The sequence below is a fragment of the Anolis carolinensis genome, chromosome 5 (assembly GCF_035594765.1).
Source record: "Anolis carolinensis isolate JA03-04 chromosome 5, rAnoCar3.1.pri, whole genome shotgun sequence".
Taxonomy (NCBI): Eukaryota; Metazoa; Chordata; class Lepidosauria; order Squamata; family Dactyloidae; genus Anolis; species Anolis carolinensis.
Genome location: NC_085845.1, coordinates 80,271,374 through 80,283,215, shown reverse-complemented (window position 1 = coordinate 80,283,215; position 11,842 = coordinate 80,271,374). Strand labels below are relative to the sequence as shown.

Sequence of the window (11,842 nt, the reverse complement as noted above, 5' to 3'; positions counted from 1 at the left end):
TGTTTGATTTTGCACTTGCTGTATTTTGTGTCACACCTTGAGTGTTTTGTGAGTTGCCCCAAGTCCCTCTGGGAGATGGTGGCGAGATATATAAGTTTATTATTATTATTATTATTATTATTGTTATTAATACCCCCAGGCAGGAGGCAGACAGACTTTGAAGCTGCAAGGCTATTAAATGCTAATCAAGCTGGTCAGTTGCACCATTCACACTTGCCTGAAACAGACAAGTTCTTTTTCCCACCCTGGACCTTCCACAGATATAGAAACCCCACTTGCCTTGTTTCCAACAGACCTCAAAACCTCTGAGGATGCCTCCCATAGATGTGGGTGAATAGTCAGGAGAGAATGCTTCTGGAACATGGCCATACAGTTTGGAAAACTTGCAGCAACCCAATGTGGTTTGAAAGGGCATTATTTGGCACTGTAGATGGGGGCCACAATTTCAGCGACTGAGACCATGCCAATGCCTGCCATAGACCTGTTAGTGGTATTTTCTATTTCTTTCTCCCAGAAAGTGCATGCTGTTGTTACATTTGCAACGCTGTTTTTTTTTTACAGTTGGACTTAGGGCCCTTCCAGACAGGTTTTCTGTTTGTCCCAGATTATATGGCAGTGGGGCCTCACATTGTCCAGTTTAATGCAGAAAACCTGGGATCAGATCCTGGTATATAGGGCCTGCCTGGAAGGGCCCTATCATTTGACTTTGGGCCCTTTCACACAGCCATATAACCCCAAATATCAAGACAGAAATCCACAACATCTGCTTTAAACTGGGTGATCTGAGTCCACTGCCATATAATCCAATTCAATGTGTGGAAGGGGCCTTATGTGTGCGGAGGGGATCCTTCTAGGCGTTGTACTCTTGCGAGATAAAGCAACATTCATATTGCAAAACATCGCATCCCTTGCCGATCCCAGCAGCGCTTTCCCTCCCTGCTGAATGATCAATAATGCATGGCAGCTGCCTCCTTGGCGTCGAAAGCGAACCGTGTGTTTCGGGCGATGCCTACTTCGCCTTTCCCCTTTGCCCGAACCGAGGAAAAGCCCCGCGTTCCTTGCGTTGGTAACTTCCATCCCGAAGATCAGCCGACTTGAGGGTTGTACTAAACCCCCGAGGAGGGGGGAGGGGCAACTCCAAAAGGCGGTGTCCTCCCCGCCGTTCTCTATCCCTCTTGTATTCAACTAAGAAAGACGAGGGGAGGTAGTAGGACGAACCATTCTGAAAAGCCAAAGGGTTAATTGTGGGAAATCGGATTTCTTTTACAGCGCTGTTGCCCCTTTCCCCCCCTCTTTTGCAGTGAGCCCGCCCTCGAGGCAGTATAAAAAGGTGGGCGGGCGGCGGCATTCTCTCAGAGCGGAGGGTCCTTTGCAGGTGCGCAGTTGTTGGTGCTGCTGTTGAGAGGAAAGGCGTGGTCTAAACAAGTGAGACAATGGCGTGGCAACCGATGGAGATCAATCCTGAGGTAAAGAAAAAAAGAGAGTTTGGTGGTGGGATATTTAGGGAAGGGGCGGGAAAAGGCGAGTCTTGGAACGAGGGTGTGGTAAATAGGGGACTTGGGGTGAGTGAGATGGTGAAAAGCCAGGCCCCGGATGTTGGTGGCTGAAGTACTTCTGAAGGTGCGGGCCTTGTGCAGGGAGGGTCTTCTGCTTCTAAGGGCGGCACAGACTCCTCCTGGGGAGGCGAGGGGTGGAGTTGGGGACCCCAGCCGCGCTGACTGTCGCTTCTCTCCCTCCTCTTCTCTCTCCTAGATGCTGAACAAAGTGAGTAGCGCCTGTCCAGACTGGAAGGGCATCTTCCGCATCCCGGCGGCTGGGCGTTTCCTCCTCGCCATCCATTCATCCTTCTGGAGACGGGGAAAGGGAGGGGGCCCCTTTGCAATACATAGTGTTGAGGGCCGCCTTGGAGTGGCAAAGGGCAGCAGTGCTGAAGGGGCGCCACAGGGAGTGCAGCTGCGCCAGGCGGCCTCCAGGTGGCGCTGCGGGCCCGCCTTTTGTGCTGTGTCACAGCCTCTTGAATCAATAGATGGGAGAGGGCTTGGAGGGAAAAGGCCCACCACCTCCCTTGGCCTTCTCAGGCTCTTCCACACAGCCATATACAGTAGAGTCTCACTTACCCAACACAAGGGCCAGCAGAACGTTGGATAATAAGGAGGGATTAAGGAAAAGCCTATTAAATGTCAAATTATGTTATGATTTTACAAGTTATGCGCCAAAACATGTTTTACAACAAGTCTGCTACTTGTTTGGGAGCGTGGCTGCACGTGTGTTATTGGGCATGTTGGCCCACTGTGCATTGCTGCCTAGAGAAACAGCTGTGAATCTGGGCGGGAGGCAGACTGCGTTGGGTAATACAGAACGTTGGATAAGCGAGACTCTACTATAACCCAGAATATCAAGGCAGAAAATCTCACATCTGCTTTGAACTGAACTAGTTGAGTCCACACTGCCATATAATGTAGTTCAATATGGATTTTATACAGTTGCATGGAAGGGCCCAATATCTGCTTTGAACTGGGTTCAAATTCCAGGATTCTTTGACAATTCTATAGTGTATCTAAGGCATTTAATTTTGCCATAATTATGTTGGAAATCACTTTGAGAAAAGTGGTATACAAATGAAGTATAAATAAATAGAGGAAATCTTAGAAAGAAATTGCTATTTTTTATCTGAGAGAATACCTCTCTAGTAATTTCTGGGGGCCCTTCCACACAGCTGAATAAAACCCTACATTTTCTATGGCAGCATAGACCCAGATATCCCAGTTCAAAGCTGATATTGTGGGGTTTTCTGCCTTAATATTCTGGGATATATAGCTGTGTTGAAGGGCCCTCAATGTATGGGTTTTGCCCTCTCTTCCACATGGGGAAAAAGCTAAGTACCTTTGTCCTGGGCTGTGTTTGGCTTTGGAACCAGCTGAATGAAGGACTACCACATTAGGAAATACTGTATTTCTGAGACGGAATGATTTTGAGCGGGTCACATCACTGGACGTTGGCTCCAACCCGTTGGAATCCGTCTGCAGACCATCGCAGAAACTGATTATTTGCAGATGGAATTCTAAGGGCCTTTCCATGCAGCCAGTTCAAAGTAGAAAATGTGGGATTTTATTCAGTTGTGTGGAAGGGGCCCCAGATGTGCCCTTCCACACAGCCATATAACCCAGAAAATCCCATAATGTCTGCTTTAAACTCTGATATATGGCAGGTTGGACTCGGAGAACCCAGTTCAAAGCAGATATTGTGGGATTTTCTGCCTTAATGTGGGTTATATGGCTCTTTGGCCCTGGGTTATGAGTATACACTGCCATTTATTCAGTTTAAAGCAGATAATGTGGGATTTTATTCAGTCGAGTGGAAGGGGCCTTGGCCTTCTCAATGCATGGGTTTGGTACCAGCTGTTTGGATGAGCTGAAAAATGTAGGAGGTGTTTTGAATGGATTGGGTGGAGCCAGCCTTCTGTGGTGTGAGGCGTCAAAGCACAGTATTTTTCAAATCATAAGAATCATAATAATTGGTATGCCTCCCATCTCAATATAGTATGCATCTAGTCCTAAAAATATATGGGATGCATACTGATACAAATAGATTATACACCAATGTGATATGGTCCCTGATTATCATGACTCTTATGATTTGAAAATACTGCACTTTGATTCATCACACCACAGAAGGCTGGCTCCTCCCAATCCATTCAAAACGCCCCCTACATCACTCTATGACCTTTTAAAAAGTATTGTCATTGGCTTCACCCCTGTGCTACTCAAGCCTTTGGTTGTGTCAAGTTTCCAGTCATCAAAGAGGTAGTCAGAGACAGAGCTAAGCTTAGGGAATCCCTTTCCCAATATGCCTAGAGAGTCTTGTTTCCTGCTTGCCATCTCCCCCGTTTTGAATGTGTTGGGGAATTGTAGCTGTGAGGCCCAAAAATAACCCTCAGTTTTAAAGTGTCTGGATTTCCCTACTTATCCCTTTGTAGTGGTAGCCATGGAGGCTGATTAAGCATAAAGCTCTTGTAAAATAATTGACTAGATACAGAAATATTTATTATTATTGTCACGACTTTCTCCAAATATAGGGACTCTAGGCAGTTAATGATGTATATAAACATTGCAAAATAAATCTGTGTAAATAACCAAAATATAAATATTAGAAACAAACCATTTTTGTCATTATACACATTAAACTGCTTTACAATTCCATACCTAGTCCAAATTCCCAATTACACCATCCTCAGTAGCCCACCTCTTATCAGTCCCTAAATGCCCAATGGGCCAGAACACTTTCAGCGGCCTCAAAATGGCAAGCACAGATGGGGCCATCTTGGTCTCTAGGAAGGAAGATCCAGAGTCTGGGAAAGCCTTTGGCTTTCACTTCACCTCCTGGCTATTGTGAAGATAAAACTGGAAGGAAACCCACATACACCACCTCGAGCCCATTAGAGGAATGGCAAGTTGTAAATCTAACAAATACATTATATGGACAATGTGTACACCCTAAGGATGTTTTAGTTATTGACATGCTGTTGACTATTGTTTCCTAACCATGCAGGTGCTGTCCCGCCTAGGAATCGCCCCTGGCTGGCGGTTTGTGGATGTGCTGGGGTTTGAGGAGGATTCCTTAAATGCAGTACCCAATCCAGCTTGTGCACTGCTACTGCTCTTTCCCCTTACTGCTCAGGTGAGCATTAAGGTTGAATAACCATGCAAAATGGTGATATCTGTAACTTGGGAAATTCATTGAGCTTGGAAGGGAAAAAAATCCCTTCTTGAAGGTGCATGTAGTCTAATCCTTTTGCCATGTGCGGTTTGAATGTCACTTGAATTTCAAGAACCCTAAACCATATTTTCATCATGAAGGGAAAGTTGTAGAATTAGGAACAGAGGCTTATTGTACAAATGCTGTCAAATCACCTTCCTGTAGAACAGCTGACCAGCTTCTCTCTTCCTTGGGCTAATTGCTATTCAAGGCTAAATCTCTTGCATATATATATGGCATTTATCTGTTAGGAGAGTGCCACATGTCTGCTGATTTCTTATATTGGAGATTTGGAAGTAAGTAAAAGTGCTTTTTCTAAAGCAGCCTTTGAGGCTTCTCCTTCACTGCCATATAATTCAGATTATCAAAGCAGATACCCACATTTGCTTTAAAATGGATTATCTGAGCTACACTGCCACCCCGGGTTTCTTTGGGGAGATGGTGACAGGATAGAAAAATAAAGTATTATTATTATTTAATCCAGTTCAATGCAGATAAGATGGATTTTATATGGCAGTGTAGGAGGGCCCTGAGAAAAACATCTTGCTTCAAATGACATCATTGTGTAACAGTTGGTTCTGAAATGAAACTGCCTCCCTAAATCAATGCCAGTGGTGACAAAAATAGTATAAATTGGCTAGAGTAAACCACTGGGATGTACTTGTTGGCATGTCAAGTGTAAAGCAGTCTGCTTCTAGAAGCTGGAGCTGTAGACTTCTATATTGGAGCAATGTTTAAAGAGTTAATGTGAAAATGATTGTATCTTGGCAATCTTCCTTCTATGCTTGGGGATTGTGCCTTTTAGATATAGTTCTTATAAATTCATCAGCAAGAAGCTTTTTCAGAGGCTTGATGGAACATTATTGCTCCATGCATATTACTGGGAAGGCTATACAGCTCTTGGTCATGAGATGTATGTTGCTGTTGCTCTCCTTAATGGTTTGGAGGGGAGTGGTGGTGTTTTTTGCATAACCTCTGCAATAACTGGAAGAGATGGATATAGTCAGGTAGACTTGAAAAGAAATTGAGTGGTTTAAAGTGGTTGTAAATTAGATATGCATATTATTTCCTGATGCTGCAAAAGTCACCTTGTCCAGACTCTTGGGACATGAGTGTGACTTAATGGGGTTAGGAAAAAAGAGATCCTGAAAAAAAAGAATGGAACAGATTCTCAAGTGACTTTAATCTGTGATAGCATCCTATGGTACTCACAGTAACATCAGGGCACATAGATGCTGGCTAGTAGCCAGTACAGATTACCCATTGGAAATTAAATGAGGCTATTTGCCTTATGCTAGGTCTTCAGATGAGGTAAGATCCCATGCACTTTTCACCTTTAACTGCCTAAGTTGTGCTTGAAGATAATGGTATAATATAGTGGAAGAGTGGTTTACAGAATGGCCAGAATTTGGATTTTGCAGCCTTTAATTTTTCAAGTTATTTCATATTTATTGAATAATTTTTCTGTGATGATGTGATGTGTTGATCCTTTATATGAAATATTTTCCTATACAAAAATGGAGTTGTCTGCCTAATCGGAGGGGCTAGTTCAGTTTGGTATGAAACAGGAATTTTTCTAATTAATAAACATGTCCATTTGCAGCATGAAAACTTCAGAAAACAGCAGGTTGAAGAGCTAAAGGGTCAAGAAGTAAGCTCAAAAGTCTATTTTCTGAAGCAGACTGCCAGTAATTCATGTGGAACTATTGGCCTTATTCATGCAATTGCTAATAACCAAGATAAAATACTGTTTGGTAAGTACAGTGGAAGAGTTTTCCTACAGTTGTACCTCTTACAGGATATGCACAACCACTCTTTGAAAAATATTATTAGGCAGTGAGTCTAGATATAATCCTTGCAAAGAATAACAAAAATGGCTACGAAACTTTGTTATGGATTGCCAGATAGTATGCATCAAATACTGTTTTATGCCTCAAGGAATAACCCTTTTTGAAGTTTTTATGTCAAATTCAGCAAGTAGGACCCCCTCTTCCAAGTTCAAGTGGGATGAAATAAGGCTTATTTCCAGAAAAGGGTTCAGAACTGTGTAAAAATCTTCTCTTAAATAGGCTTAAATTTAAGTGTGTGGAGGCAGGCTGTTACTGTTTAATAGTTTGGGGAACATTTTGTAGATGTTAAGCACCTCTTTCCTCCTAGCTTGTAAGTCTGAAGGGATATGAGATCACCATAGCAAAGCCAGCATTGGTTTCTCAACCAAACACCAATGAGGACAACATAGTTTCCAGAGTGGCTTAATACAGGATTGTAAATATCCTTGCCTAGAAACTTTCACACATTGCTGGTAGTAAGCATGTTTCCTTGGCTCTTGTTGGCCCTTCAAATTCATTTCTTGCAGATGAGGGGTCTGCACTGAAAGAGTTCCTTAATGCCACTGCTGACCTTTCTCCAGATGAGAGGGCAAAACGTCTTGAAAACAATAAGGTAAATGTTTACACAATTGCTGAAGAAATCTTCATGGCATGTGCCAAAGGGTTTTTCTTTTAAAACGCCTTGTCTATTTACTATTTCTTCAGGCAATTCAAGATGCCCATAATGCAGTAGCGGAAGAAGGCCAGTGTCGGGTAAGTGCATATTAAATCAGTAGGCATAACGTCATTGCCAAGAATGAATACTAAAATTAATGAGTCATACTCTTGAGATTCTTTGTTCTCTGCATCCACATTCGGACTCAAAGTGGGGTAAAGTTGGCAGCAGAAGGATGGAAGTTGTTCTTTCTCAGATATTGTTGGACTGCCTCCAATCTCACTTCTAAGATGGCCAGCTTTCAAGGATGGTTGGAACTGAAGTCCAAAACTCCTAGAGCCACAGGTTTCCTAATCATACTTAGGACATGAAAGCATGTTGGAAACGGCCATTCCTGCTTTTTGTTAAGCTTTGAGAAAATAATAATGATTTTAAATTTGTGGTAAAGGTCAGCTATACTTGGTATCCTAGAGCAACTTTCTCTTGAAGCAGTCTCTTGAGTGCAATTGGTGATTCAAATAATATTGGTGATCTTGTTTGAAGCATTGTGAAAACGAGAAGAAGTGGTGCTTGAGCAAGAGCTTGGAATTTTTGTATTTCTTTGTTTCACCTTGCACTGAACAGCACGTTAGGAGGAAGATGCTATTGAACTGCAGCTGCCTTCGCTGACTAGGGATGTGTGACTAGGACATTTGCCAATTGCTGCCCAGCACCATTTACTGGACTGCATGTTGCACTTGTTTGGATTTTCATGTATTATTGACAAAAGGGAGACTTGCATTAAATTATCTAGCAATGGAACATGAATTGTTGGAAACGTTAGTTAACATGTTCTTTTTAAAAGAGAGTGAAGGCATGAGGATGCCATCGGCATGTTTTTCTAGGATTCTAAATGTATACTTTATCCGTAGGCTGAAGATGATAAAGTGAACTTTCACTTCATTCTGTTTGCCAGTGTGGATGGGCAACTATACGAGTTAGGTATGTATATGTTTAAAAATGTGAATTCTCTTACCAGAGCAATGAGCTGGGGTCTTTGTATAGAGTAAATCCCAGACAATACAGTTCAGGTTTCCAAATAAAATTTGAAGCCTATTTTTTCTGGGTTTATACTTGCTTTTCAAAGTAGAGAAACCGCTCTTTGTGCAACACTGTATTTTTAAAGCATATGGTCTTGAAATATTCCCTATGCAACAGACATTGCAAAGAGATGCAGGTATTAATGTAAGGATGTGTATATGGTAGGATATTGTCCTTTGATAATACCTTATTTTTAGAATCTTTATTTTACTTTCATATTGGTTTAAAATAAACTGTGTACCAAGAGTGCAGTGAGGGGATGTCTCAATTGCATCATGGTGTTCTTTTCCATGAAAGAAAAAGTATCTAGTATCCTGCACAAGCAGACAAGAACATTGTACTTTCAGCATCAGTGAGCTATGGCAGCATCACTTGTAAGACTTGTATTTATAGAACAATGATTCAAGTTTAGGTTTTCTTTGCTGTTATTTGAAGTATAGGTGAGGTGGGAGCAGAATTGGTGAGCTGTCACGGCCAGTTGCTACTTCTGTTCTTTTAAAACAATGCCTTGTTTATTTGATACCAAGCTGCAGTGTTGACATTACAGTATTGAGTTTGCTGTATGTCAATTACTGTACTGATGTGTAGGCATGCCCTGCTGCAGCCTCTCAAGGCATTAGTTTGAGTTATTTGCCATTTTATATAAGGGGATACCATTTTACTACAATGTAATATATAATGGGACTTCAGCATCCATGGATTTTGGTAGCCAAAATTTTAGTTTTTTCTGTTTGTCAACTGCTTTCAAGCTATGAGGACAAAGAAAAAAACATGCAATATACAAAATTATGGTAGCCGTAGGCCTGCTTCCCCAAATGAAACGTTTGTGGGAACTGCTGGTAAGTGTGCTTCATTTGCAAATTAAAACCCAAGCAGTGAGAACAAGGCCAGGATTTCCACATTGTGCAATCTGAAAAAAACAAAGAAGGAAAAAGGAAATAGCCTAAAGTATTGCAATGGATTTTATATATTTTATATTACAATATTCTGTGAAGGAAAACCTACAATATGATTGAAAATAACTGCTATAAAGCTTATGTATACTTCCATATGCATATATATATATATATATATATATATATATATATATATATACGTTTCTTAACCCCCCCCCCCCCCCAGTGAGCAATATTGTTATCTCAGTGATTGATCGTGAAGGCAGAATACTTTATCTTAATAATGAACCTTATCTGATGAGTAAGAGCTGCTAATGGCAGTCGCTGAGAGGGTTGTGTGCGTTTCCTATGAAGAGTTAAGTAGCTGTTAAGGCATGAAGTGATTCATGTTTTCCCACATTGCAATTCTGCTGTAGAGTTAGGATCAAGAAATAATAGTCATACCCCCCACAAAGATGGTTCTTATTGTACATAAGTGTTTCCTTTCTTGGACTATAATTCCCAGAATCCACCAGCTTGCATGGGCAGTAGCTATGGTTTTCCAGGCTATGTTTGACTATTTTCCACAGACTGTTCACATCCTAAACATTCCTTTCGTCTTCTCTTACAGATGGCCGAATGCCCTTCCCTATAAACCATGGCGCTAGTTCAGATGACACCTTGCTGAAGGTATTTTTTAATTTAATAATGTGATTAGTATTTTAACTCTTGCAGATCCCTCAGGTTATTGTATTTTTTTTTAATTTTCTGATAGGCCAGTTCTATATTTTGTTTCCTAAAGTTTCTCAGTAAATAAAATACGTGCAGGTTGGGAATAGGATTAGCTAATGGGGACCTGTAGCATTTATTGAACCATCAGCTGAACAGGTTTGACCAGTAGAAAGCATGTATGCCAAAGGATTCTTTGTGCAACTAAGTTGCAGCTATTAACTACAATGTGGAGAACATATGCTTAGTAAATTGTGGTTTTTACCCTTTGGCATATGTGGGTGCTTTGGGCTTCATATTTCATCATTTCGAAGACATACCTTTTCCCCCATATAAACATTTTAAAAAATTGGATGCATCTTAGAATCGTGGATTATATATATATATAGGGGGGGGGTTGTTGTTGGTACTGAAATTAGTGTGTGCCCTCTATGGAGTGGTTTTTCAAGTCTATGTTGATTATATAGTCTTGTATTAAGAACACTAAGATGTCACAATGTTTTTTCTTAAGGCTTCTGCCAAGGTCTGCCGGCAGTTCACAGAACGTGAGCAAGGAGAGGTCCGCTTTTCTGCTGTGGCCCTGTCTAAGTCTGCCTGAAGGTCAGAAGTTTAAAGCGGCACTGTAGCCTATCACAGAAGCAGTTCAAGCCTTAGTGCTTATGTTAAAAAAATTCCCCTCACAGCTGTTTTTGGTCTTGGGTTTAAACTGTATTGCTGGGCCTGTTCTCCCCACCCTCTTATAGCCGCTTCAGTCGTGCTTGTCCTAAAGATAGAGCTCAAATTCTTTCAACACTTAAAATATGTCAAATATTGGGAACCCTTTATGACTGTAACTTGTTTCAATGTTTCATAGGGCTTTATTTGACTAGTGCCTCCCCGGTTGTTTCTCAAACTGTTGTACCTTGTTAATCACAAGAATAAATATTTTCTTGCTATTCCAAAAACCATCCAGTCTTTTCTGTATGAACCATCAGCGTTGAAATATGATGAGTGATAAAAAAAGTTTGAAAAAATACTTTTTGGACTACAGTTCTCAGAATCCATGCTGGAGTTAAATCCTCTTTTAGATCAGGAGATGGAACAAAAGATGTTACTCAAGATGATACAAAGCAATAAGAAAAGTTTAATTAAAACTAGGGCTGCAATTCAGATGCATGGATCCCTCCTCTATTAGTTCTTCATACCATTCATTTCTGAAGTCCATTTCATATGCAGTTTGGTTTTAATCTAAGAAACTGTCCATAGGAGAGGATTCACCAGTGAGCTATCAGACTTTAGGAAGGTGGTGAATCTAATCTACTACCCTTTTAAACCCCAAAAATGAAATTCCATGCCAGATTGCAGTCAGCAAATATTCAAGATGGCTGACATCTTTTTCCAGACTTTTGCATATAGAAATTGTCACCAGAAATGACTGGATATCGCATGGCAATTCCTTTTATTTACTATTGAGTAAACACAAATGTCTATTCTAAACAATGTAATGAACTATATAACACAATAGTGGTTCCACACATAAGTAGTACACAATATGTATATTAGAGCATCATATACATATAACATTCACAGAAACAATACTCAGTCCTAAGGTATATAACTCAAAAGTATCTAACTCAGTATTATAAATCAAACCAAAATGATATAAGTCTCTGCAGTCCTAAAAGGTTTGGATTGGCTTAAAGGCAAACCGATTCAGAGTCTCTGCAGTTCTGGAGGGATTCCTCAGGACTCCACAGGTTTTGGATCAATAGTAAAGCCAAGTAGACAGAGTCAATGCTGATGTAGCTCCTGAGTAGGTGGTAATATATCCGTTCACACCGTTTGCACGCCGTTTACAACTGGTTCCCGGGTTTTATCCCAGTTTCGGTAACCCTTCTTCTGGTAAGTGGCAAAAGCTTTATTATTTCTTTATTGATGGC

At 41.0% G+C, this 11,842-nt stretch overlaps 1 protein-coding gene across 1 annotated transcript; it reads left to right on the top strand.

The window, feature by feature from the left end:
- The first annotated feature begins 1,236 nt into the window (after positions 1-1,236).
- Positions 1,237-10,867, top strand: uchl1 (ubiquitin C-terminal hydrolase L1). The gene is made up of 9 exons (XM_003221541.4): positions 1,237-1,466; positions 1,753-1,764; positions 4,549-4,677; positions 6,359-6,509; positions 7,112-7,197; positions 7,290-7,337; positions 8,151-8,220; positions 9,826-9,884; positions 10,435-10,867. Exons 1-9 carry the CDS (start codon positions 1,434-1,436, stop codon positions 10,519-10,521), a joined length of 675 nt encoding a protein of 224 aa, XP_003221589.1. The 5' UTR covers positions 1,237-1,433; the 3' UTR covers positions 10,522-10,867.
- Positions 10,868-11,842: the final 975 nt, after the last annotated feature.

Coding starts and splice junctions, on each gene's coding strand:
- uchl1 (XM_003221541.4), top strand. CDS start 1,434: ATGGCGTGGCAACCGATGGAGATCAATCCTGAG. Junction 7,198..7,289: donor AACGTCTTGAAAACAATAAG/GTAAATGTTTAC, acceptor CTATTTCTTCAG/GCAATTCAAGATGCCCATAA. Junction 9,885..10,434: donor CAGATGACACCTTGCTGAAG/GTATTTTTTAAT, acceptor TTTTTTCTTAAG/GCTTCTGCCAAGGTCTGCCG.